Below are 26,319 nucleotides of genomic sequence, written 5' to 3' on the forward strand. Positions count from 1 at the left end.
CGCGCAGTGTATATACGCGCTAGCAGTAAAACATTGCTCAAAATGAAACCTACTTCAGACTGACAGAAACTATTACATAATTTACCAATAGGTGGTTTTAGGCCGCCTCGAAGTTCGTCACTTCCATTTATTTTCTGATACAGGAAATTTACCCTGATCTACCCCGATCAGAAAATACCAGGTAATATTAGCAGTGTGAAAGCAAATTATACGTAATATCCCCAAGAGAAAATACCCGCTAAATAGTAGGTACTCGTCTTTGTCAGAATTGTATGAACTTTCACAGGGATTTTTCCAAGGTTGCAGTTATTTTGGCAGTGTGAAAGCAAATAATAGGAACTGTTACCCCAGCGCAGCACCTTTGGTGGCTGCTCAGCTAGCGTTTTTTAATCTCGCACCCTGCCTACTTATCAGACCATACTGCGCATGCTCGATACCTCGAGAACTTCCCCAAAAGGGTCTGCTTCGGGTAGGTCTGAATGCAGAATAATTATCAGGTATTAATTTATTTACATGTATTTATTTATTTGTTTCTGCATGTCATGACAATGTACATAGTGTGACCATCACAAAATTGAATACATTAAAATTTACATAATAATAGTGTATAATTACGATCATTTACGTAACTGATTATACCAAGGTTGCAGACATGCAGTGGTATGACAATATAAGCAGATGCTTGAGCTTTTAATGCCTGAACAAGTTCTGGTAATTTAATGGATTATCTGGTGATCGAGGCGGTCTGAAAACACCTATTGACATACTATTGACTGGTTTTGGAGTGGGTTTCCGTGGTGGGACTGTTCATCTAGCGTGACTGAGTATTCACAATTTTATTGCAGTTTCTCAATGGATAATCATATCTTTGACAGCTGATTGAATCTTTTGCACCTTTTCCATAGACATTATGTAGCTGTTTTTGGACTACTGCTCGGGCGGCGAAATGCAGATGAAGTGGATCGTCTTATTGCTATTGTGAAAAATGTTCAAGATGATGGTGAGTCTATATTTTATACCGTAAAAAATGATGATGATGAGGAGGAGGAGGATGATAATGATGATGAGGATGATGATAAGCATGTAGATGATGATATGCTGTTGGTGATGATGATTGGGATGATGATGGGGATTGTGATGATGAGGAGGAAGAGGATGATGATGATGATGATGATGAGGATGATGACGATGATAAGCATGTAGATGATGATATGGTGTTGGTGATGATGATGATGATTGGGATGATGATGATGATGGGGATTGTGATGATGAGGAGGAGGATGATGATGAGCATGTAGATGATATGGTGTTGGTGATGATGATGATGATGTTAGTAATGACGGTGGTGGTGGTGGTGATGATGATAAAATGAGGATAATTGTGATGGTGATGATGGTGGAGATGATGATGATTATAATGGTGGTGATGGTGATAATGATGATGATGGCAATGGTAATGATAATGCCAATAATTATGGTGGTGATAAAGGTGATAAAAAGGAGATTATGAAAGATGAACATAATAAATGATGAGATTGTAGATGATGATTGTGATGATGATAATGATGATGACGATGATGATGATGGTGATAATGGTGATGTTGATGGAGATGATGATAATAGTGATGTTGATAATGATGATGGTGATGATGATAATATTGGTAGTGGTAATGGAAGTGAGGGTGATGATGAAGACAATCTGGTGGTGGTGATGATGATGTCTATTAATGATAATATGGTAATGATAATAGTGATGGTGATTATCATGATCATGATGATGACGATTTTGATGATGCTGATAGTGTATGTGCATATGTAGTAGTATTAATGATAGTAAAAAAACTGATAATGATAATACATGTAAAGAGTAACACTATTGAAATAATGTTAATTGTTATAATAGTAGGCCTATATGGCGAAAAAAATAACAATTAGATGTTTCTTTTCAAAATCACATTGTAGTTTTCTTACCTTTTAAAAAGAACTTTATAAAACCATATAAAAGGAGTATCTACATGTAAGTAGTGGAAATATTCATTTTTTTGGTTTGCTTTACAGATATTTTCTCTTCAAAACAGCTTAAGACCTTTTATTTTGCCACCAAGGAGATTTTGATCCCACTCAAGAAAAATGCGAAGTGAGTACCGGTAATTTACAGTCAGTAAAGAGATGTATATTCCAGTCACAGTTAAGGTGACATAAAATCATTGTTAGATATCTTTTTTTATTATTTATTGTGATAAATGTATTTAGAGAGAATATCTTTGAAAAATGGTCCATGGTAGGGGGAATTGGTTTTCAAAAAGACAATTCACTTTGCATTGGCGCGAACTGGCGCAAAGTGGCAAGCGACAGCCCAGTGGACTCCTAACATAACACCAGTATAAAGCAGACACCAACTTAGCACAAACTCAACCACTCCAATCAATAACACCACACAAGCATCGACACTAAGCCCAACACCAACTCAAATTCTAACCCTAACACCAAACTTTGAATTACCCATTGTTTTCTATCAATGGCAGGTATAAGGACATTGCCACAAAGTGTGAAGAGGACATTGAAAGAGTGTATCAACAATGGAAGCAGACCATACAAGATGCTACGCAAACCAGGAGTAATACTGGTCTCCAGCGGGCCACAAAAACTTCTCTGAGAATATCTTGTAAGTTTTGATGGTTCAAATTTTTTGGCCCTAAAATCCCCAGAAGAGCCCCCACAGGATTGAGATTTCTAGAGGATGCAGTATGCAAATCCAATGTTCTATAAGGACAGTGATTTTCCGATTAAGAGGGCCTACTATGTGATAAAAGTGTTTCTTCAAACAAAGATTTTCTCGCGGACTGCTTGGGAATTTTACTGAGAATACACAGTGCGCACATCTGATGCTTGAGCGAACATTGAACTTCATAAATTGTTTTCTCCTCATTTTTGTAAGCTCTCATTTTAATAGTTGGGTACTCTTTTTTACTTTGTCATGAATGATTTCCTTTCTAGATTTACTCACAATTACAGGGTTTTTACAGTTTTTTAGTTCATGGTCTGGATCTCCCCTACATGTAATTCTACAATAAGGCTACACTTAAAGTGATAGAACCGTTACACCCTGCTTGTTCTTACGGAATACAGGAAATATCTATGTTCTGGTTCCATATTCCATTCATGACCTTATGGAATATCGAACCATAAGTAGATATTTTCCATATTACGTAAACAAACAGGATGTAAATCATGTAACTAATACATGTCCACAATCTTGTATCAAAGCTCCTCTTTAATGGGTTGCATGATTTTAGAATTGTTGCATTTCTATTTTCGAAATAATTATTGCTCACACTGGGCATGATTTGATAAGATAGTCAATATCAAGCAGAGGAATACTTCATCCATTCTTGTGTCAAAAAATTTCTTTATTTTGCCCATTTTATTATACAATAATCATATTTATTTTTGCTTCCCCCCCCCCTTTTTTTAGTAGCAGCCTCTATGCCTTTGGAAGAGAAAGAGAGTGTGCAGGAGAGTGAAGAAATGTGCATTTCACCACCAGCTACCACTTCTACCAATGGGCTTGAGACCGCAGTACTGATTAAAAACCAGGAAGCTAGGGAGGAGATTGAAGAGAGGAGGGAAGGTGATGGTATGGACCATGTGACCTTCTGTGTTCTTTCTGTTTTTGAAGCCATCTATACCGTACTGAAATACCATAGGTAAGGTCAAAATGGGTTCATAGTTCATGTCAAAGTTATGTTAAACTGAACTGCCATAGGTAATGTCAAAGTGGGTTCAAAGTTCATTTCAAAGTTATGTTAAACTGAAATGCCATAGGTAAGGTCAAAATGGGTTCAAATTTCATGTCAAAGTTCAAAGTTATGTTATACTGAAATGTAATTACTGAGGTCAAAATGTGTTTAAATTTCAAAGTAATGATATACTGATAAACCGTAGGTAAGGTCAAACTTGGTTCAAAGTTCATGTCAAAGTTCAAAAGTTATGTTATACTGAAATGTCATTACTAAGGTCAAAATGTGTTAAAAGTTCAAAGTAATGATATACTGATAAACCATGCGGTATATTCTGACCTACTGATATACCATAGGTAAGGTCAAACTGGGTTCAGAGTTCATGTCGAAGTTCAAAGTTGTTTTACTGAAATACCGTGCGACATATTTGACCTATTGAAACACCATACATGTAGGTAAGGTCAAACTGGGTTCTAATTCCATGACAAAACTTCAAAGATATATTGAATTACCATGTGGAATTTTTGACAGAGAGAAAAGCCATAGTCACATGTAAGGTCAAAATAGGTTCAAAGTACATGTCAAAGTTCAAAGGAGGGGGGGGGGACTGGCATGTGACATACATGTACATGTAAACTCACTTGTTGAATAAGTTCTTGGAAGAATGAATGCTTTTCTTTTATATTGTTTATTATTTGGTGTCATTGTTTTTCCTGCAATGTAGGGATGTCATTGTATGGTCATTCAAGCACCTTGCCAGTGGATGCCCTATAGAGGGCCTCCCAACCAAAGATGAAAGCCTTAACTACCTCTCGACAGCCTTGCCTCTTATAGAGGTCATTGTCCGATCTCTTCAAAGGTAAAGTATGCTATTAGTATTTTGCCTGCTTGGTTCATTTGGAGGGGCTGGCCATTTTTTTTTTGTACTTAAAGATTTCAATTGGATTAATCACATGTCTTTAAAATTAAGCATTTTATTGAGAACAATCAGGCCACTACTTAAGGTGATAATGATGTAATGATGTTTGTAATGGAGAAAAAGGAGGAGGTTTGGGAGGAGGAGGAGAAGAATGAGAAGAGGAAGAAGAAGGAAGGAGAGAAAGAAGCAGAAGGACAAGAAGGAGAAGAGGAAGAAGAAGGGGGAGAAGGAGAATGAGGAGAAGAAGAAGGAAGAGAAGAAGGATTATTATAGAATCATTTTTTTTTTTTTCCTAATGAAGTATTAAGAAGAAGAGTGCTTTGCAAACTCCTTTTAGAATATACTTCACTGAAAATAATTTTCTTCTTGCTCTTTTGGAATAGATTGATAGGAAGCTGTATCCCTGTTCCTGCAGTTCTTTGTGAAGAGGTCGTCCATTCCTTGCATGCCTATGTGCAAGCCCTAAAGGTGAGGTCAATTGAAGAAAAAAATGTTTAACATATGGAGACATTACAGTGATGGTGAAATCAATTGTGATAGAAATAATTTAGGGGCATTATTTAGTTGATAAGAGCAATTATTTTATTTTACACATAAAGTAGCATAATTAATGAGCATTGGAATTTATCGCAGATTTTGATCTTCCGTTTTGTAGATTATGCCATGGGTAAAATCCCACGATTGACAGCCAAGATCATAAGGGGGGCTAAATCAGCCCCCCCCCCCCCACTTAGGCGACAAAATTGCCCATTTTGGGGGGGTTAAATAGTTAGTTTACTTATTAGGGTAAAATGCAAGGGCCAGCTATTAAATGAAAGATTCTTTTTAGAATATGAGTCTTGTTGTTTGAATTGTTATTGTTAATAGCAGCAGGCTAGTCGAAGTGCCAGTCATGGTAGTAGTTGTAGTTGTAGAAGTAGTGGTAGTGGTAGTAGCGGTAGAAGTAGCAAGGTGGTGGTCGTAGTTGTTTAGTGGTGGTTGAAGTAGTAGTTGTGGTAGTAGTAGTAGTGTGGTTGTAGTGGTAGTGGTAGCGTTGATGGTGGCAGTACAAATATTAGATTATTATTGTTTCTGTTTATGCCGCCTCTCATATTGCATTAGTGAACATTAATGATTTTGTTATTATCGATATTTTGCAATCAACACCATCATCATTATCCCTTTTTTCTACAGCTTGATTTAGACATCAGTGGGTTTCATGCTGAATTGTTCCAGCAGTTCATCCTGTCGGAGGACAATCGACAAAGAATTGTGCGAGGGAGTCAACAATATTCAGAAGTGTTGCAGCAACTCCATGAGTGTAGAGTAACATTAAGTCAGTTTTGAAACAAACTGTTGAAGGGTGTCAGCAAATCTTGTTCAATATATGAAAAAAAAATGATAGCATAATATGAACAGAGGGCAGTGAATTATTTTCTGATAATTTGCTTCCTCCTCTTTACCACTTGCTGCAATTTGTAGATGTAAAAATATATGAAATACAGCAATTCTACTTCCATGCAAACTCATACCCTGTTTGTATAAGATATACTGTACCACAAATTTTGTGGCTTCTTTGCAGACAATTTGATAAACAGTACTGATGCATTGACTTTATGTCAATGATATTTTTATTGTTATGCAATTATTTACCTTGTGATGTATAATGAGCTTGCTCCCCCTCCAAAGATGTTTCTGTTACATGTATTTCCAATGCTTGTTACTGTGTGTGGGGAGGGGAGGGGGTTAGCAAATCATTATCCACTCCCCATGAAACCTATCACATCTGACTTTAACAATGTATTTGTAGATGAGCTCGGTCCATTAAAAGTATTGAAGAGCAGGTGCTTACATCAATTTCTATTTGTTTACTGGATTCAGCTTTCCGTGATTTCTTTTTCTTATTAATTTATTATTTACTTATTTCTTCTTATCTATGTCTTTCTTTTTTTGATTGATTAATTTATTCTATCTTTCTTTATTCCATTTATTTATTTATTCCATCTGCTATTCTAGTTTATTAGGTATTTTTATTGATCTATTGAATTCAGTCATATCTTTTATTACTTTTTTCGAAATCTATTTCTTGTTCATTTATTGATTGATTATTTATCTCTTTACTTGTTTGATCATTTATTGAATGATATTCATTTGTGTATTTATTGTTCCAAACATTTATTGATTAGTAAATGCAGTATTGGTTAATGCATTTATTCATTCCATAGTTCAAATTGAATGATCATGTTTAAACCGAGCAGTGAATGGAGAGAGATTACAATCATCATTTGCAATTATCATCGAGACATTTCAATATGAAACGTTTCAACACCTTTATATTCATACCCCTGCCAAAGGAAATTTGTGAGGAATGGTAAAGTGGTATAGAGTTAAGTGATCAGCAGGTCAAGTGGGTAGGCAGGCTTTCGGTCAATCAGTCCATCAAAAATCTTGCAGACGGCACTTTCTCGTCCAATATTTCTCAATGTTAATGAGACTTTGCACATGAAGTGGTCTTCGGACGAGTGAGGAAACGATCGTAAAGCAATATACTTCCTCATTTCTCGCCCAGTACTCATTACACCTGGGCACAACAATTGTTCTTTGAATGAAGACATGCTTGGTACATTTCATTAAATGCGCTAGCTACTGCCATAGATCATGGGAAAATCTTGCAGAGTAAACTACTTCCTCAGTTTTTTGTCCAATGCTCAATGAGACGTGGTGTATACATAGTCTTTGAGTGAAAAGTGCAAGATACATTCATTGAGCATGTCAGAAAAGGTGTTGCCAAGGTGTTGTTGCCATTTTTTCACATAAGGATGTTGTTTTAGTTGTTTGTGAGAATGAGATACTGTTATGAATTTAGTAATCAATACTTTAAATCAATATTTTTTGTATAAGTCATATTTTTCCTATCAGTTTCATATTCTATAGATCAGTGTTTTGGTCTCCTTTTGAAGGTTTGGTGTATGTTATTATTGTTGTTCCGTTGAAATCTTGCTTTTGGGAAATCCAATTTTGTAGAAACGTTGAACTAAATCAGAATAGGTGATCAATGGGGCTTCTCCAAAATGCATACTACTGTACGTGCACCTGCCAGCTATTCCTATTATCGATAGGAAACTTCCCATTTTGGAGAAAAGGAAATTGCCATGTCAACCGGTAGGATCCTATATGTATGAACAATTTTCAGCAAGATTGAATAGGGAATTTAAGATTGTTCTTATGTTTAAGGCCACCGCACGCTGGTCCACGATACCATTTTGGAGAAGATCACATTTTGCTCATTTTCTGACAATGTGAATGAAAGCTCAAACTAACTGAAAGAATACTAATATAACAATTTTCAATGATTGGAAGCCTTTATTTTGGAGTAAAGGCCGAATTGGTTTCAAATCGTAGCCAATCGTATGATTGTTATGACCAAGTTCCGACCAGATAGTAAATTTGCTTTTAGTTTAATAAGGATGATAGCATAGTTGCAGATTTAAACATAGGTATTTGTACGGTGATTTAGAACATTGCACGGTACAATGTTCCATACTGTCTCAATATTAGAATCAAATTCTACGACGTTTATTTCCAAAATCGGGTAGCAAATCGTAAGGTTTGCGGTGGCCTTTACTGATTCCTTCCTGTTTCTTAGCCGTCTTGTTTGGCAGGTTTGTCTATTATGATTTGTGCATTTTCAGAGGGGATGTGATGTGGCTAAATGAATCAAACATTGATGAATATATTTTGTTTTCTTTAATAGGAGTGTTATTATTGTCTTTTGGGAGTGTTGTTATAGAGCACTCCAAGGGGGCGTTTCACAAAGATTTAAGTGTGACATACAGATGCATTTAAATTCCCAGTTCCATGCAGTGTAAAAGGCATCACGGCATTTGTCAAATCATGCTAAGGGGACGCACACTATTGCATATGAAGCAATAAGATTGCACGTTACAATTCATATGTGCGTCAGCATTTAAGCATGACCCTATTTTTACACTTTTACTCTTTGTGAAACTAACCCCAGGGCCCCGTCTTACAAAGAGTTACAATTGATCCGATCAATAGTAACTATGGACGGCCAGCAACATCAACATCTATTATGCATATTTGTTCAAAATATTTTCTACCTATGATGTATATTCATGCATTCGTTGTTTTCTTGAACATTCACCGCGCTTCTCTTTGCATATAAGACACTGATGGATTTCCATAGTTACGATTGATCGGATCAATCATAACTCTTTGGAAGACGGGGCCAATGTGGGTGTTTTCATTTATACACGCACGACTGGAACACACTTTTCGATGCTTCGTCAGCCACACAGGGATCATTTACCTGAGTCACCAGTCATGCTTTAAGTCATTCGGTTTCACGGGCCTAATTACAACTGGCAGGCAAAAGATATTCATTCGAGCCAACCCATTCTCAATTTTTAAATTTGATATTGCTGATTGACAAAAGTGAATGAATATGACTGACAATCTAACACTGATTCTAGGGAGGTGTTACGTTTGCTGGTCCGGACAAGCTCTTACTGTTACCTGTCCTGGACAAACTCCCACGTAAACCTCCTGAATCTTGTTCTCCATTCAGACACTCATGAACTAGAGGACAAGCGTATACAAATTATTCCGAATCAGAGTCTCTCTCTGCTATCTCACCGACTATTAGGTCTTTGGTGTAAGGATCTTTTAGCATACTTTGAACATCAGGAGGAAGAGGCTGTGATTGTTGTACTCTTAAAGACTTGCTGCTAATCACAATGTCACCTGTTACCATTAGTCTGTGGAATACATCACTCATGGTGTCTGTACGAGATGTCTTTCTCGCATGCATTCGTCTGTAGATCTTATTGTCTTTGTTCCTGGCTTCTTGCGCCTCCTCACTCATCATTCCGATTGGCAGGACTGAAGATGACAAGATAGTGGCACCATGTACTAATAATACGTGGACGCTTACAGGGAATCGATACCACGGGTAGAGCTCCAACTGTAACTCTGCTGTTTCACGACAGTATTTTCCGAACTTGTTGGCATCCAATGGAAGTTTGCAAAATAAAGCCAACAAAATCATTCTGTACCGATGGATTAGCCCTTCGTCCAAACCACAAATATCTACGAAGGCCTTTTCGTTCTTGAAAGCTCTTCTAGCTGTGTTGCCATCGTTTGTATTTCCTGCACCTTGTTTAGGTTCATCCACTTTGATTCCAAGCTCTTCCTTGAAGCGATCATAGATCACTTTCTTTTTCCTTTTGATCACGTCCTTGTCTTCATTCGATGATACACGCCATTTCTTTATCTCAGTTCGGTAAGCAATGTGAAGCAGCATCTCGAAGCACCCGATCAATTTGTGAAGAGGCGAAATGCCATACACATATGTCTTCGGATCGGAGCAATGCACTTCAACCAGGTTGTTGAACTGCGTTGGGGTCGCATGGCAGATATAGTATCTCATTGAAGATTTTGTTTCGGTGAGCGCGTTAATGACCTTCTGGTCAACCATTGTGAGATGGAGTTCATAATTGACCTTCACATCTGCTACCGTATTCAAGTCTGCTTCTACCTCGTATGTTATATCCACAGAACTATCCATAGGCTTCAGGCTGTCAATTTCCTGCCTTATTGATGCATCCACCTCCTGGCTTAGCTCCGTAGTTTCTTTCGCAAACTTAAGGCGAAGAGGTCTACAGAATCTCTTTGAGGACGGCACAGGATTCTCCCACAGTATCTGATCACCCCTTTTCAGTTGTAGAGGAACCACAGTTGTGCAGAACAAGCTCTCATCCGTTCTCTCTGGAGAAGAAAACCATTGTTTATATTCGCTCTGGCCTGATGAGCCATCAAACCCATACTTGCAAATTAACTTGCACAACACTTGTTCGTCATCCTCTAGACCCTCTACTATGTTTGTTATTGCCTCCTTTTGGTCTTCAATGATTCTCAGTGCTGTATGGTCAAGGAAATTTTGAAGAGGAACCTCAGCAAATAGCTTTATGAAGCGCCTGTTAGCTTTATTACAAAAGGGGAATTTCAATCTGACAATATGTTGATTATAAAATAGCAGAAATGATAATGATAAAAAAAAAAAAAATCGGGCTTCCTCCGACCCTTCCTCCTACTAAAGAGCTTAGGTCTGGGTTGTGATAAGATAAATAAATATCTTTGGAATTTTAATCCATGCATAATAAAATTCTACTCCGACTGGAAACCCATATGTGAACGAGACTTAAGACCAGCAATTACTATTTAAAAAAAAAGTATCATCCAATTTCTGTGAAGCTCTTTGATGAGAAGTTACTGAGCGGGAATAATCCCCCAACTTAGCAGCTGAAATTTTCTATTGTGAAGAGCTAATGTATGTCAGTCCTATTTATTTGTGACTAAATCCTTATAAGGAAAAGAAAAATATATGCTACAAAGCAAAGGAACGAATTATTACTGTCTAAACCCTCTCATTTGTAACTGCTCTCGCGTGTGTGTGTGTGTATATTTAACCAACATAAATTACCCAACACAGAGGACAGTATAACGTTGCCAAACATTACTGTGGTGATTATTTAGAGCGTGAGAAAGGTTCACCATTCGTTCTTAAAGTCGCTCTTACGAACAGCTTTATGAAACACCCACCTGATTGGAAATCTTCGTACGTGCTTGAGATTATCGCCTAACTTATCTATGAAATTTGACTTTGAATTGAAATAAGATTTGTGTTTGATCTGACTGAAATAAAACTCGGCCTTGCTCTTGTTACCATGGTAACTGTCGATGCTAACAATATAATGTAGCTCATGTTAGCGACATGCGATATGAACATACTGGTGGAAAATTATTTTCATGAGCTCGTGGTAGCTCGAGATAGACATACGATGTAACGTAATCTTTTGAGGTGTGTTTGTATTCGTATATCGAGTATAAAGAGCTTTTCCTGGTACATGTTTAAAACTAAACTGTTGTGTTTTTGGTAATATTAATTTAATAAATATGTAGGTATACTAGTAGTTAGCTAGATCCCACGGATCACTCGAGTCTCGATAGTTAGTGCAGTATAGTAAAGTTGTGAGATTTAAAAGTGTTGGTAGCTTATATCATGACATTGACGCGTCGGTGTTGAACTGTTCAGGTTCTCGTTGCGTAAGAGTTACTCGGGACTCCGGACCATGGGCGGAAATCCCAGGGGGGACGTGTCCCCCCTACTCAAAATAGTAGGGGGGACACAATATCAAATGTCCCCCCTACTATTTGTGGTCTTTTATGATGGTAAGAAATACATCATTCAAAATCGAAATAAAACGTGTATTTTAGGACGAGATGACCTTCTTTTTTTTCCTTGTCAAATTTATTTTCGTTAAAATGACCTTAAGTTTGGGGTGATAACCTTCTTTTTTTTTTTTTGCTTGTAAAATTTTCCAGCCCCTTGTCCCCCCCTACCTTTTGGGAGATATTTCCGCCCCTGCTCCGGACGATACCTTTTCTAATGGTTTTGTGAAAACTATCAAGGATAGATGTTGGTAAGATATGATGAATTTACGAACAACTGGTGACAATTTCTATTAAGGAAAATCAACATTGATTTAAAATTTGGTGCCTATCACTTATTACAACTAGAAAGAGACACATGTCGTTCGTAAAGTGGCTCTTAACTTACGAACAGCTTTATGAAACATCCACCTGGGCCCATTACGATGCCTATTCTAGAGAGCACTAGCGTACCTATGGGGGGGCAGAGGGGGCAGACTGCCCCCCCCCCTGACGAGTCACTAACCATGCAAGGGACATATCCCTACCCCCCCCCCCCCCCCCCTGACGAGTCTTGAAGACTTTTTTTTTTTTTTTTTTTTTTTTGCTTGTCAATTTTTTTCTGGTACGAAATCCTTTATTTGTGGTTGAAGACCTTTTTTTTTTTTTGCTTGTCAAATTTTTTGGCGGACGAATTTGCCCCCCCCCCCCTGTGGAAAATCCTAGGTACGCCACTGCTAGAGGGTTTTCGCAATCAGACGCGGTCACTCTCTTCAACGTACCGATTCCTTTGAGAATGTAAAGGCGACCGAACACCTTACGATTGGTCTGCGACCCGATTTCAGAATAAAATGTAGTAGAATTTGATGCTAATATTGAGACTTGGAATATCTTACTGTGTAATGTTCTAAATCATCGTACGAATACCTATGTTCAAATCTGTTACTATGCTATCATCCTTCTTAGAATAAAAGCGAATTTAATATCTAGTCGTAATGACGCCATGGGTGTCGATCAGTATTCTTGGTTGGGGGGGATGATGACACAAAAGTTCTTGTGGATGGGGATCTTTCAACATTACCCCCACTAAAATCACAAGTTAGGACATTTGGGAGTGATTGATATGCATGGTGTTCTTGGAAATTCCTTCATTGTTGTAGTGTACTGTACTTATATAATTTTTTTTTTAATTCAATTTGTGTTACAAGTAAGCCTATTCTAAACCCATACGAAAGAAAAAATGACAAAAATTATCTGGAACATGTACATAGTGATCTGTTGATTGAGCATGATGTATACACAGGGGCATCGATCCATTTTTCAGATTGGGGGGGGGGGGCAAAATCATGAATCAACGTTCCAAAGACGCTCGATCATATAAAACGAACAAACTCACCCACACACCCCTACACCCCCACACATAGGCCTATATTTTATATATATATATATATATATGAATCATGAGAAAGAGACACATATCTCAACCTCACCAACAATGCGAGCGCGAAGCGCGAGCTGAAAATTTTTAGTATGACATGAAAACAGGAAAAATGTACCTGTTTAGATTTGCTTGTAGTAACTCATGAGGAGCATATATACATGTATCTCACTAGAGAGCGAGCTAAAATTTCTTTATATTCTGACGTGAAAGCTTGATATTCTAAGCACTTTTGGTACCAATGATTAAGATGGGTATCTAGAAGAACAATAGATGCGAGCGCAAAGCGTCAGCTGACGATTTTAATATTTCGATCTGGACAAAAAGACAATTTAATGGACGCTTTTAATAAAGAACAAGATATATATCCAACAAAAGATTATTGCAAATCGAAGCGGGAGTTCTTTTGAGGTATAGAACTGAAAACGGGACATTCTATTCACCTATTTAATCATGAAAAGTATGGGGTTTTGGTACAGAAATGATGCGAGCGCGAAGCGCGAGCTGAAAATTTTTATATTCCGATCTGAAAAGCAGACATTTTGAACACGATTTTAGATCAAAATAGAGTTGGTATCTTAATCTCGCTTGCTGGTTTCAGTGTAGCATTATAATCTTATTTTATTTTTAGTTGCACATGCGGAATTATTGGGAGGGGGGCAAAACGATATGTTCCCCCCAAATATTTTCATTGGTGGGGCTATTACTCTAATAGCTATATGGTCATTCCTTAGACGATTTATCTTGCCACCCTTTTACTCCCGTTTGTTTTTCCACCCTTTTGAATTAATTGATTTATTAAAATTAATTCATTCACCACTGGTGGGATGGAACACCCTATCAACAAAAGTTGTTTTTCGTTGGGGTCCTTTTATGTTATGTGTTAAAAAATATCATATACATAAACATTTCATTCTTTTTCATCTTGAACTTCCACCCATCTGTTTAATAGTTCTGAAAAAGAATGTTTTCATTTAATAACAATATACACAAATTGCGAGGGAAACAAACTGATTGATGGCATACTATAGGCCACCCCCCCCCCACTTGAAATATTGAGGGGGGATATATCCCCCCCGTGATCGACACCCATGAATGACGCCATAGCAGTCGTACGATATTGGTTACGATTTGAAACTAATTTGGCCTTTACTCCAAAATAAAAGCTTGCAATCTTTCAAAATGGTTATATTAGTATTCTTTCAATTAATTTTAACCTCAAATAAATGATGTGTTCCATTTACATTTTCAGAATATGAGCAAAATGCGATCTGTTCCAAAATCGGATCGCGAACAGTCGTAAGGTGTGCGGTGGCCTTAAGTCAAATCACGGTGGAGAGCTGAGGGTCGTTTGTCAAATAAAGTAGGTGAACCGGGACAGCAGTGTCGTCTCCCGGGTCGTCTCGTGAGTCGTGACTCTTGATAACGACAAATTTGCAGTTGTTCGTCCGGTCCACATCTTCGGATGACCTGCAGTCAGACCGCAGGTCCCTATGCTAATGAGCAAATAGTTCAGATTCATCCAAATCCTCTCGTGGCTGAACCTCCTCCCCTGCAAAATCTCACGAATCATGAGATTTTCTTTCTCTAAGAATTTACCTACTTTATCCTCAAGTCAAATTAAATATCTTTGCACAATTGTACAGAGTCAATGTTTCTCTTTCATATTGGCCATTCATTTTGTATAAAATATTTTGATAAATAAGTGAATTTCAGGCCTGAAAATGTGCATCAAAACTGAATTTTCTTCCTCTGTTTTCTTTTGCAAATTCTGCAAATCTTTTTATTTTGAGTCTCAAATATATCTCTATCACCAAAGCTGAATTTCTGTACTTTCTCACAGTGTCGCTCTTAATATGCGGCACCTTTTAATCGGGTCAAGATCACACTTTTCCCACCAAGGTACAAGACGAGATTTCTAAAATTTTGGGGTAGCATGAAATCTCGAGTTCTGATTGGCTGGATAAGGCTTCAAAACAACAAGAGCGGGTAACTTGATGAGATTACAACATGGGAAGTGTGACCTTGCCGTGAACCCAGCACTGGAACCGTTAAGTGTGTGTGGTCTCTTTGACCAATCAGAGTGCAGTATTTTTGTTTTCAAGCAGCTAATGTACTTTGCCAATGAAAAGTGTGATCTTGATCCGATTAAACCAATTCTTGTTTTGAAACCTATACCATTTTAAAGCAAAGATATTCAGCTATATATCATGAGTTAAAATCATATGGGCTCAAACAAAAATAAGATGTAAAAATAACAACTTTTGTTAGGTGAAAATGATTATTTTGTAGCATATTTTAGATCACCTAGTACATTAAAAAATCTTTAAATAAACCTAAAAGAATTATTTTTCTTCTTTACAATAATACCAAACAATGCCAAAATCATGAAATTTGATATATATTCAGAGCAGCAATGACCGAATTCAAAGAGGTGTTTTGGTCCGCATTAAGCTCATTAAATATGCAAAACCTCTCTAGTAATGAATATTCCTTGGATGAAAGAAGCCACTTTTTTGGGAACTGCCTACTGACTGCCTGCTGTCCCGGACCGCCAACTTTCGACAAAAGGGGAGGTTAGAAGTCAAGGTTACTAGCTTGTGTAGCTTGGCTCCTAGCTGACCAGGCTCCCTTTGGGGATGACAACCTTATGATTTGCATCCATACAGGCTGTGAAGGGGGAAACCCTGTCTCAGTCCCATGCAGGAGCAAGTGGCTTCGGCTCCAAATTGGTTTGGGTTGACTGCCCATTCCATGTAATTACTATTGTCACATTATTTAATTATGGTTTATTATGTGGCAGTCATGAACCACTTTTCATCATTTTATGATGGCAACATCAGGCCCAAAGAACAATCTTTAAAAAAAAAGCCTATCAGCTCTCCCATTGGGATTTTTTGGCATTCTCAAAGGAAGTTGGTACGTTGTAGAAAGCGGCCGAGTCGTGAGGAAAATCAACATCAATTAAAAATTTGGTGCATAACACTTATTACAACTAGAAAGAGACACACGTCGTTCGTAAAAAAAAGTGGATCTTAAAGGGATGGTCCGGGCTAAAAGTATTTATAGCTTAATAAATAGAGTAGAATTCACTGAGCAAAATGCTGAAAATTTCATCAAAATCGGATAAAAAATAACAAAGTTATTGAATTTTAAAGTTAACCCAGGTAACAAGCCAACGTTGGCTCCACGTTGGAAACTTGAAAGTCGTTGGACGTTGGGAAAACTTGATGGATTAACGTTGAATCGACGTTGGAAACTAGTTTGATGGAAAGATGATGGACAATCAACAATGACACGACGTTGGCAACGTTGGAAACTTGTTAGTCGGAGAGTTGTTGGACAGTCGACAATGTCACAACGTTGGAAACACGTTTGATTGGATAGTTGTTGAACAGCCAGCAAAGGCACAATGTTGGCAACGTTGGAAACTAGTTCGCTGGAAAGTTGTTGAACAACCGACAATGGCACAACGTTGACAAAGTTGGAAACTAGTTTGTTGGAGATTTGTTGGACGGTCGACAATGGCACAACGTTGGAGACTAGTAAGTTGGAGAGTTGTTGGACAGCCGACAATGTCACAACGTTGGAGACACGTTTGATTGGATAGTTGTTGACAGCCAGCAAAGACACAACGTTGGCAACGTTGGAAACTAGTTCGCTGGAAAGTTGTTGAACAACCGACAATGGCACAACGTTGACAAAGTTGGAAACTAGTTTGTTGGAGATTTGTTGGACGGTCGACAATGGAACAACGTTGGAGACTAGTAAGTTGGAGAGTTGTTGGACAGTCGACAATGTCACAACGTTGGAGACACGTTTGATTGGATAGTTGTTGACAGCCAGCAAAGACACAACGTTGGCAACGTTGGAAACTAGTTCGCTGGAAAGTTGTTGAACAATCAACAATGACACGACGTTGGCAACGTTGGAAACTTGTTAGTTGGAGAGTTGTTGGACAGTCGACAATGGCACAACGATGGAAATTAGTAGGTTGGAGATTAGTTGGATAGTCAACGATGACACAAGGTTGGCAACGTTGGAAACTAGTTCGATGGAAAGTTGTTGAACAACCAACTATGGCACAACGTTGTCAAAGCTAGAAACTAGTTCGATGGAGATTTGTTGGATAGTCGACGATGGCACAACGTTGGAAACTGGTAGATTGGAGATTAGTTAGATAGTATACAATGACACAACGTTGATAAAGCTGGAAACTAGTTAGATGGAAAGTTGTTGAACAACTGACACTGGCACAACGTTGGAAACTGGTAGATTGGAGATCAGTAGGATAGTCGACGATGACACAACGTTGGCAACGTTGGAAAGTTGTTGAACAACAGACAATGGCACAACATTGGAAACTAGTGTGTTGGAGATTTGTTGGACAGCCAACAACGTCACAACGTTGGAAACGCGTGTTTGATTGGATAGGTGTTGAACAGCCAACAAAGGCACAGCGTTGACTACGTCGGAAACTAGTTCGATGGAGAGTTGCTGAACAACCGACAAAGGAACAACGTTGGAAACTATTTTCTTGGAGATTTGTTGGACAGTCGACAATGGCACAACGTTGACAAAGTTGGAAACTAGTTTGATGGAGAGTTGTTGAACAACGGACAATGGCACAACGTGGACAGCGTAATTGGAATAGTTTATTGGACAGTTAACATTGACACAATGTTGGAAACTATAGTTTGTTGGATATTTGTTTGACAGTCAACATAATATCCTGGCATAATATACACAGTGTTGAGAACGTTAGAAACTGGTTCATTGGAGAATTGATAATTGATAAAGTTGGCGGAGTACAGCAAGTCTGCATATGCCGACTTAACCCAAGACAAGACAAGACTACTGGCATAATTTCCAATGGGGCCAAGGGGGGGGGGGTCGATCAAGTAAGTTTGCTTGTCTATCCATGTCACCCTTGGTATCCCCCAGCAATAAGGGGAAAAGAAATCGAGAGAGAAGGAAAATAATGGGAAGGGAAAGAGGAACTAAAACTAAGTCTAAGGGGAAAACAAAAATAAAGATGGGGTAGAATAGAGAGGCTGCATGCACCTGGGGATGCAAATGTGTCGATTAATATAGAAAATAAAGAAGAAAAACAAGGAAAAAAATGTAGTTCAAGACCAGAATTTCCAGAAACGCCCTCGTCGATCCTTTGCAGCTGGCAAGGCCTTTCACAGTAAGTACGAGATATGTCATAGGCCTACCGTCACATAACTAGAAGAAATTGAAGAAGGAAATACAAGCATCAAATGTGCCTATTTAAAAATACCATACTATTCTGATGCGCAGAATTAGTCGCGACGTCGGACTCCTTCTGTCATGTCTGTGTAGTCTGCTTCCTTCAATTTTGAACTTGAAGAATCTGGCAGAATTTGGACTGGATAGTGGATATAGATAAGTAAATTCCAGAATATCTAGTGATCTGGAACAGTACTTATAAGCTGTATATTTAGGACCTACAATCTACAGTTGAATTTTCTTTGCACTTGCAGATAATCGGTAACTGCAACCATTGATCCCCGCCGAAAGATCCCGGAGTCAGCTTCTGTGTGCGTACAGTCCGACGCTAGTATATTCGTGTACTGTAAGTAGTAGTAAAGTAGTACTTAACACCAGTCACTGCACAGTATAACATACTAACTAACCTCGTAATTAGCTTGTGTGAGTGACTAATACTAACCTCGCAATACGTGTGAGTGGGAACGAGTATGCGATACCAATGGCAAGGCAACAGTCATTGGATGATTTTCAAAATTCAAGTACGTACAGTGTTGAAATCTGGTGTTGGTGTAACCCAGTATACTAATACTAACCTGGCAATACGTGTGAGTGTAACCCAGGGAGCTCCGGCCCGCTGTGCGGGCCGGAGCCCAGGGGCTTACCGTGTAATTCACCATACCCACGGTAGTAGCGTGAAGTATGGTCTAAATATTAAATAATTATCCGAATAAATAGTTAAAACAGAAATTAAGCACTTACCACGATTATATGGATGAAGGTCTAACGAGTGGCAGCTTCCTGACATCGAGGCACAGACTGGAACCTAAAAAAACGAAAAGTTCTGTCGCGGTAGCTCTCCTCTTTCAGAATTCAAAACAAAATGGCCGATTGAGACCTCGATGTCAGGAAGCTGCCAATCGTTAGACCTTCATCCATATAATCGTGGTAAGTGCTTAATTTCTGTTTTAACTATTTATCCGGATAATTATTTAGACCATACTTCACGCTACTACCGTGGGTATGGTGAATTACACGGTAAGCCCCTGGGCTCCGGCCCGCTGAGCGGGCCGGAGCTCCCTGGGTTAGTGTTGGTGTTGTGACAACACCGTACTTGAATCAGGCTGGTGTTAAGATTGACCTCGGAAAATATGGTGTATTTCCGGCAGTTTGTGTTGAAGGCTGGTGTTGATTGTCATCTGCTGAACCCAACACTGCACTGTGGCTGCATGGTGTTGATGATCTACAAGCAATTTCCCCATTCAGCAACACCGACGTACCCCAGGGATTGGGAGAATCGTGATTTAAAGTTCAGTGTTGGTGTTGATGAACTGTAGCTATTACGAACAGGGGGCGAACACGACGAACCATCTCCGTAAAATTATCTTTTACATTTAAGATGAGAGCAAATCATTAGAGTTTTAATACATTTCAATGAAAAATAATATTACGCTTGGTGTTGGAGCTCAGTTCAGCAGCCCTTTCACGCACTCAACACCGTACACCGTACTTGAAATCACCCAAATGACTTGCTACCTGGCATTCCTGCCTTATTTATTATACGCTGCCTTGAATTGACTTGGTCGGTCCTGCCTGGCCTAGCCTGGACCGAGTGTTTTCCAACTGCAGTCAAACCTGTAGTTGCTATGTGAGGCATGCTACACTTGACGCTGAAATATCATTTAATAGTTATGGCACGAGCGAGACTAGGCCATGGCCATGCATATTGAGATATCAGTTGACTTCTATCTTAATCAAAAAGAGGCACTCTTTAGTTACAGTAGGCAGTAGCTACGTTACTCTGAGTGAGGCCAAGTTACGCGACCTCCTTTTTTGATTTTGTAAATACTGAGAGACTGCAATTACACATGTGAGTTTTTGTGATGATTACTGACGTTGCAATTGGCATTGCATACCGAGTCATTAAACAATTGTAGACAGAAACAGAGATTGCAACTCGCAAGAAAATGTAATACATCTTAATTTTTATTACATATGCATATGTTTTTTTGGTATTAGTCTTGTTTGAGAAAAAGAGGATGTCAAAAAAGTTTGAATGCTACAAAGGCCTCAATAAATATCACACGTAATTATCTTGATTTCTCTTAATTATGTGAAGAGACTTGTAACAGAAAGAATGAAAAGAAATGAATAGCTGTAATAATAGTTGTAATGTTTTTTGATAGAATCATGAACAGATTACAGATGATGATGGCACAGTGTTGAAAACTGTTTGATGGAGATGGCGCATCGTTGGATTTGTTTAGAATTAGACCAACAAAGAATCAACGTTACAACAACATTTAACCGATATTAGACAAACATTGAATCAACGTTTACGCCAACGTTGGACTAACATTGGACTAAAGTTGAATCAACTTTCCATCAACATTGGACCAACATTATACCAACGTTGGATCAACGTCACCCAACGTTGGACCAACATTGGACCAACGCTGCCATACCTGCCTCATCTGGACAATGATTATGCACTCATGAATATTCATTACATCAGTAAATGACCAAAATTTTAGGTAATATTGCTATAATAATTAGAGTATTTATGTTTATTCAATATTTCCACCATGAAAAGTTTCAGAAAAGTATGTGGCTCCATTACCATATCATATATAATCAAAACATATTATTCTAAGTGAAATATTCAAGGTTAAGTGTGGAAAATGATATTAACTGTATTCTGCCAAGTATAGCAAAGTTGCTCTATATATAGGAGTCAATGACAGGTTACAGTGGATAGGTGTAGGATGATAGGAATAGGATATAGGATTAGGATGTAGGATTTTAGGATAGGATAATACATATGATGATAAAGATTTGAGTGTAGAGTTGTAATGGTGGACTTCACCTTGAAACCAATTAATGTTTTGTTAATTACTGCCATACGTTGGAATAACGTTGGAGCAATGTTGGAGCAACGTTGTGACAACGTTGTAACAATGTTGGAGCAATGTTGCCAGACAACGTTGGAGCATTGTTGCTGGACAGCGTTGAACCAACGTTGTAAACATAGTTGGACTGACGATGTATGCAAGTGCACGTCCATCGCTGCTTCAACGTTGCCCATCAACGTTGCAGCAACGCTGTTATTGATGACTCAGCCGACATTATACCAACGTTGGAGCATTGATGGTGGACAACGTTGAACTGACGTTGGAAATGTTGTTGGTCTGACGATGTATGGACGTGCACTTCTATCGATGATACAACGTTGCTTACCAACGTTGTAGCAATGTTGTATTTGTCTATTTAGCCAACATTGGATCAACGTTGCCAGACAACGTTGAAACATTGTTGCTGGACAACGTTGAACTAACGTTGGAAATGTTGTTGGTCTGACGATGTATGCGCGTGCACTTCTATCGATGATGCAACGTTGGCCTGCCAACGTTGAGGCAACGTTGGGAAAAAAATTCCCAACGTTGATCCAACGTTGGTCCAACGCTGTATTGTTACCTGGGAAGCAATATTTTGTGAAAACAGTTGGGCTGATGATGTCACATCCCCACGTGTCCTATTGTATTTTATGAAATTAGGTTTATTCAAAAAAATTTCCTCCAAGAACTAGAAAAATTGGATTGACAACTGATTTAGTGCGTTAGATATTTATTGCTGCAACTTATTTCATTATAAGGGAGACATATTATTAACACAAGTATGAAATAATGAAAAATATATGATTTTATGTAATAACATAAGAAAACGGAAAGTGGAGATGTGACATCATCAGCCCACCTAATGAAATTCATGACGACTGTTTTCACAAAATATTGCTTAACTTTAAACTTCAATAACTTTATTATTTGTTATCCGATTTTGATGAAATTTTCGGTATTTCGCTCAGTGAGTTCTACTCTATGTATTAAGATATAAATATTTTCAGCCCGGACCATCCCTTTAACTTACGAACAGCTATATGAAACATATCCACCAGGGCCCATTACGATGCCTAACTAGAGAGTTTTCGCAATCACGACGCGGTCACTCTCTACAACGTACCGATTCCTTTGAGAATGTAAAGGCGACCGCACACCTTACGATTGGTCTGCAACCCGATTTGAGAATAAAATGTAGTAGAATTTGATGCTAATATTGAGACTTGGAATATCTTACTGTGTAATGTTCAAAATCATCGCCCGAATGCCTATGTTCAAATCTGTGACTATGCTATCATCCTTAGAATAAAAGCGAATTTAATATCTAGTCGTAATGACGTCATAGCAGTCGTACGATTGGCTACGATTTGAACTTAATTTGGCCTTTACTCCAAAATAAAAGCTTGCAATCTTTCAAAATGGTTATATTAGTATTCTTTCAATTAATTTTAACCTCAAATAAAATGATATGTTCCATTTACATTTTCAGAATATGAGCAAAATGCGATTTGTTCCAAAATCGGATCGCGAACAGTCGTAAAGTGTGCGGTGGCCTTGAGTCAAATCACGATGGAGAGCTGAGAGGCTTTTGTCGAAAGTTGGTGGACCGGGACAGCAGCGTCGTCTCGTGGATAACGACAAATTTGCAATTGTTCGTTCGGTCCACATCTTCGGTTGACCTGCAGTCAGACCGCAGGTCCCTATGCTAATGAGCAAATAGGACAGATTCATCCAAATCCTCTCGTGGCTGAAACCTCCCTGCAAAATCTCATGAATCATCATCTTTCTTTCTCTAAGAATTTACCTACTTTATCCTCAAGTCAAATTAAATATCTTTGCACCATTGTACAGAGTCAATGTTTCTCTTTCATATTGGCCATTTGTTTTGTATAAAATATTTTGATAAATAAGTGAATTTCAGGCGTGAAAATGTGCATCGAAATTGAATTTTCTTCCTCTGTTTTTCTTTTGCAAATTCTGCAAAACTGTTTATTTTGAGCCTCAAAGATATCTATATCGCTACAAAGCTGAATTTCTGTACTTTCTCACAATGTCACTCTTAATATGCGGCACCTTTTAATCGGGTCAAGATCACACTTTTCCCACCAAGGTACAATACGAGATTTCTAAAAAATTTGGGTAGCATGAAATCTAGAGTTCTGATTGGCTGGATAAGGCTTCAAAACAACAAGAGCGGTAACTTGATGAGATTACAACATGGGGAGTGTGACATTGCCGTGAACCAAGCACTGGAACCATTGAGTGTGTGTGGTCTTTTTGACCAATCAGAGTGCAGTATTTTTGTTTTCAAGCAGCTAATGTCCTTGGCCAATGAAAAGTGTGATCTTGATCCGATTAAACCAATTCTTGTTTTGAAACATATACCATTTTAAAGCATATATATTCAGCTATATCATGAGTAAAAATTCATATGGGCTCAAACAAAAATAAGATGTAAAAATGACAACTTTTGTCAGGTGAAAATAATTATTTTGTAGCATATTTTAGATCATCTACATTAAAAAATATTTAAAGAAATTCAAACAAATGACCTAAAAGAATGATTTTTCTTCTTTACAATAGTACCAAACAATGCCAAAATCATGAAATTTGATGTATATTTAGAGCAACAATGACCAAATTAAGAGGTGTTTTGGTCCGCACCAAGCTCATTAAATATGCAAAACCTCTCTAGTAATGAATATCACTTGGATGAAAGAATCCACTTTTTTGGGACCGGCCTACTGACTGCCTGCTGTCCCGGGGGCCGTTTCATAAAGCTGTTCGTAAGTTAAGAGCGACTGGTGAACCCTTCTTACGCGCTTAACCATCGCCAATTCAATATACCATTTACCACAAGAAAGGATCACCAGTCGTTCTTAAAGTCGCTCTTAAGTTACGAACAGCTTTATGAAACACCCACCCGATCCGCCAACTTTCGACAAAAGGGGAGGTTAGAAGTCAAGGTTACTAGCTTGTCTAGCTTGGCTTCTAGCTGACCAGGCTCCCTTTGGTGATGACAACCCTAATTTGCATCCATACAGGCTGTGAAGGGGGAAACCCTGTCTCAGTCCCATGCAGGAGCAAGTGGCTTCGGCTCCAAATTGGTTTGGGTTGACTGCCCATTCCATGTAATTACTATTGTCACATTATTTAATTATGGTTTATTATGTGGCAGTCATGAACCACTTTTCATCATTTTATGATGGCAACATCAGGCCCAAAGAACAATCTTTAAAAAAAAAGCCTATCAGCTCTCCCATTGGGATTTTTTGGCATTCTCAAAGGAAGTTGGTACGTTGTAGAAAGCGGCCGAGTCGTGAGGAAAATCAACATCAATTAAAAATTTGGTGCATAACACTTATTACAACTAGAAAGAGACACACGTCGTTCGTAAAAAAAAGTGGATCTTAAAGGGATGGTCCGGGCTAAAAGTATTTATAGCTTAATAAATAGAGTAGAATTCACTGAGCAAAATGCTGAAAATTTCATCAAAATCGGATAAAAAATAACAAAGTTATTGAATTTTAAAGTTAAGCAATATTTTGTGAAAACAGTTGGGCTGATGATGTCACATCCCCACGTGTCCTATTGTATTTTATGAAATTAGGTTTATTCAAAAATTTTTCCTCCAAGAACTAGAAAAATTGGATTGACAACTGATTTAGTGCGTTAGATATTTATTGCTGCAACTTATTTCATTATAAGGGAGACATATTATTAACACAAGTATGAAATAATGAAAAATATATGATTTTATGTAATAACATAAGAAAACGGAAAGTGGAGATGTGACATCATCAGCCCACCTAATGAAATTCATGACGACTGTTTTCACAAAATATTGCTTAACTTTAAACTTCAATAACTTTATTATTTGTTATCCGATTTTGATGAAATTTTCGGTATTTCGCTCAGTGAGTTCTACTCTATGTATTAAGATATAAATATTTTCAGCCCGGACCATCCCTTTAACTTACGAACAGCTATATGAAACATATCCACCAGGGCCCATTACGATGCCTAACTAGAGAGTTTTCGCAATCACGACGCGGTCACTCTCTACAACGTACCGATTCCTTTGAGAATGTAAAGGCGACCGCACACCTTACGATTGGTCTGCAACCCGATTTGAGAATAAAATGTAGTAGAATTTGATGCTAATATTGAGACTTGGAATATCTTACTGTGTAATGTTCAAAATCATCGCCCGAATGCCTATGTTCAAATCTGTGACTATGCTATCATCCTTAGAATAAAAGCGAATTTAATATCTAGTCGTAATGACGTCATAGCAGTCGTACGATTGGCTACGATTTGAACTTAATTTGGCCTTTACTCCAAAATAAAAGCTTGCAATCTTTCAAAATGGTTATATTAGTATTCTTTCAATTAATTTTAACCTCAAATAAAATGATATGTTCCATTTACATTTTCAGAATATGAGCAAAATGCGATTTGTTCCAAAATCGGATCGCGAACAGTCGTAAAGTGTGCGGTGGCCTTGAGTCAAATCACGATGGAGAGCTGAGAGGCTTTTGTCGAAAGTTGGTGGACCGGGACAGCAGCGTCGTCTCGTGGATAACGACAAATTTGCAATTGTTCGTTCGGTCCACATCTTCGGTTGACCTGCAGTCAGACCGCAGGTCCCTATGCTAATGAGCAAATAGGACAGATTCATCCAAATCCTCTCGTGGCTGAAACCTCCCTGCAAAATCTCATGAATCATCATCTTTCTTTCTCTAAGAATTTACCTACTTTATCCTCAAGTCAAATTAAATATCTTTGCACCATTGTACAGAGTCAATGTTTCTCTTTCATATTGGCCATTTGTTTTGTATAAAATATTTTGATAAATAAGTGAATTTCAGGCGTGAAAATGTGCATC

The 26,319-nt window shown here is 38.1% G+C and overlaps 2 protein-coding genes across 3 annotated transcripts in view; one reads left to right on the forward strand and one right to left on the reverse strand.

Moving 5' to 3' along the window:
- Positions 1 to 11,066, forward strand: part of LOC129278297 (transcriptional protein SWT1-like) — a 33,577-nt gene extending 22,511 nt beyond the window's left edge. The window contains exons 13-19 of one of the 2 annotated variants that reach the window (XM_064110270.1): positions 906 to 1,000; positions 2,058 to 2,136; positions 2,525 to 2,664; positions 3,475 to 3,706; positions 4,464 to 4,598; positions 5,042 to 5,126; positions 5,832 to 11,066. In XM_064110270.1, the coding sequence (XP_063966340.1) occupies positions 906 to 1,000; positions 2,058 to 2,136; positions 2,525 to 2,664; positions 3,475 to 3,706; positions 4,464 to 4,598; positions 5,042 to 5,126; positions 5,832 to 5,984 (919 nt within the window). In that variant the 3' untranslated portion in view covers positions 5,985 to 11,066. The remainder of the gene's footprint in view (positions 1 to 905; positions 1,001 to 2,057; positions 2,137 to 2,524; positions 2,665 to 3,474; positions 3,707 to 4,463; positions 4,599 to 5,041; positions 5,127 to 5,831) is intronic. The other variant, XM_064110271.1, reaches the window with a different exon arrangement.
- LOC129266800 (uncharacterized) lies at positions 8,435 to 11,173 on the reverse strand. Its single transcript, XM_064110653.1, has 2 exons — positions 11,140 to 11,173; positions 8,435 to 10,577 (listed from the first exon to the last, which is right to left on the reverse strand). Exons 1-2 carry the CDS (start codon positions 11,171 to 11,173, stop codon positions 9,259 to 9,261), a joined length of 1,353 nt encoding a protein of 450 aa, XP_063966723.1. The 3' UTR covers positions 8,435 to 9,258.
- Between the last annotated feature and the right edge of the window lie 15,146 nt (positions 11,174 to 26,319).

The sequence above is a fragment of the Lytechinus pictus genome, chromosome 15 (assembly GCF_037042905.1).
Source record: "Lytechinus pictus isolate F3 Inbred chromosome 15, Lp3.0, whole genome shotgun sequence".
In the NCBI taxonomy this organism is placed as follows: Eukaryota; Metazoa; Echinodermata; class Echinoidea; order Temnopleuroida; family Toxopneustidae; genus Lytechinus; species Lytechinus pictus.

What these genes read in the sequence shown, in the direction of transcription:
- LOC129266800 (XM_064110653.1), bottom strand. Translation starts at nt 11,173, where the DNA reads ATGTTTGGCAACGTTATACTGTCCTCTGTGTTGG. An exon ending in TATACTGTCCTCTGTGTTGG is followed by an intron (nt 10,578 to 11,139) that starts GTAATTTATGTT and finishes TTGACCATACAG; the next exon opens with CACTGAGAATCATTGAAGAC.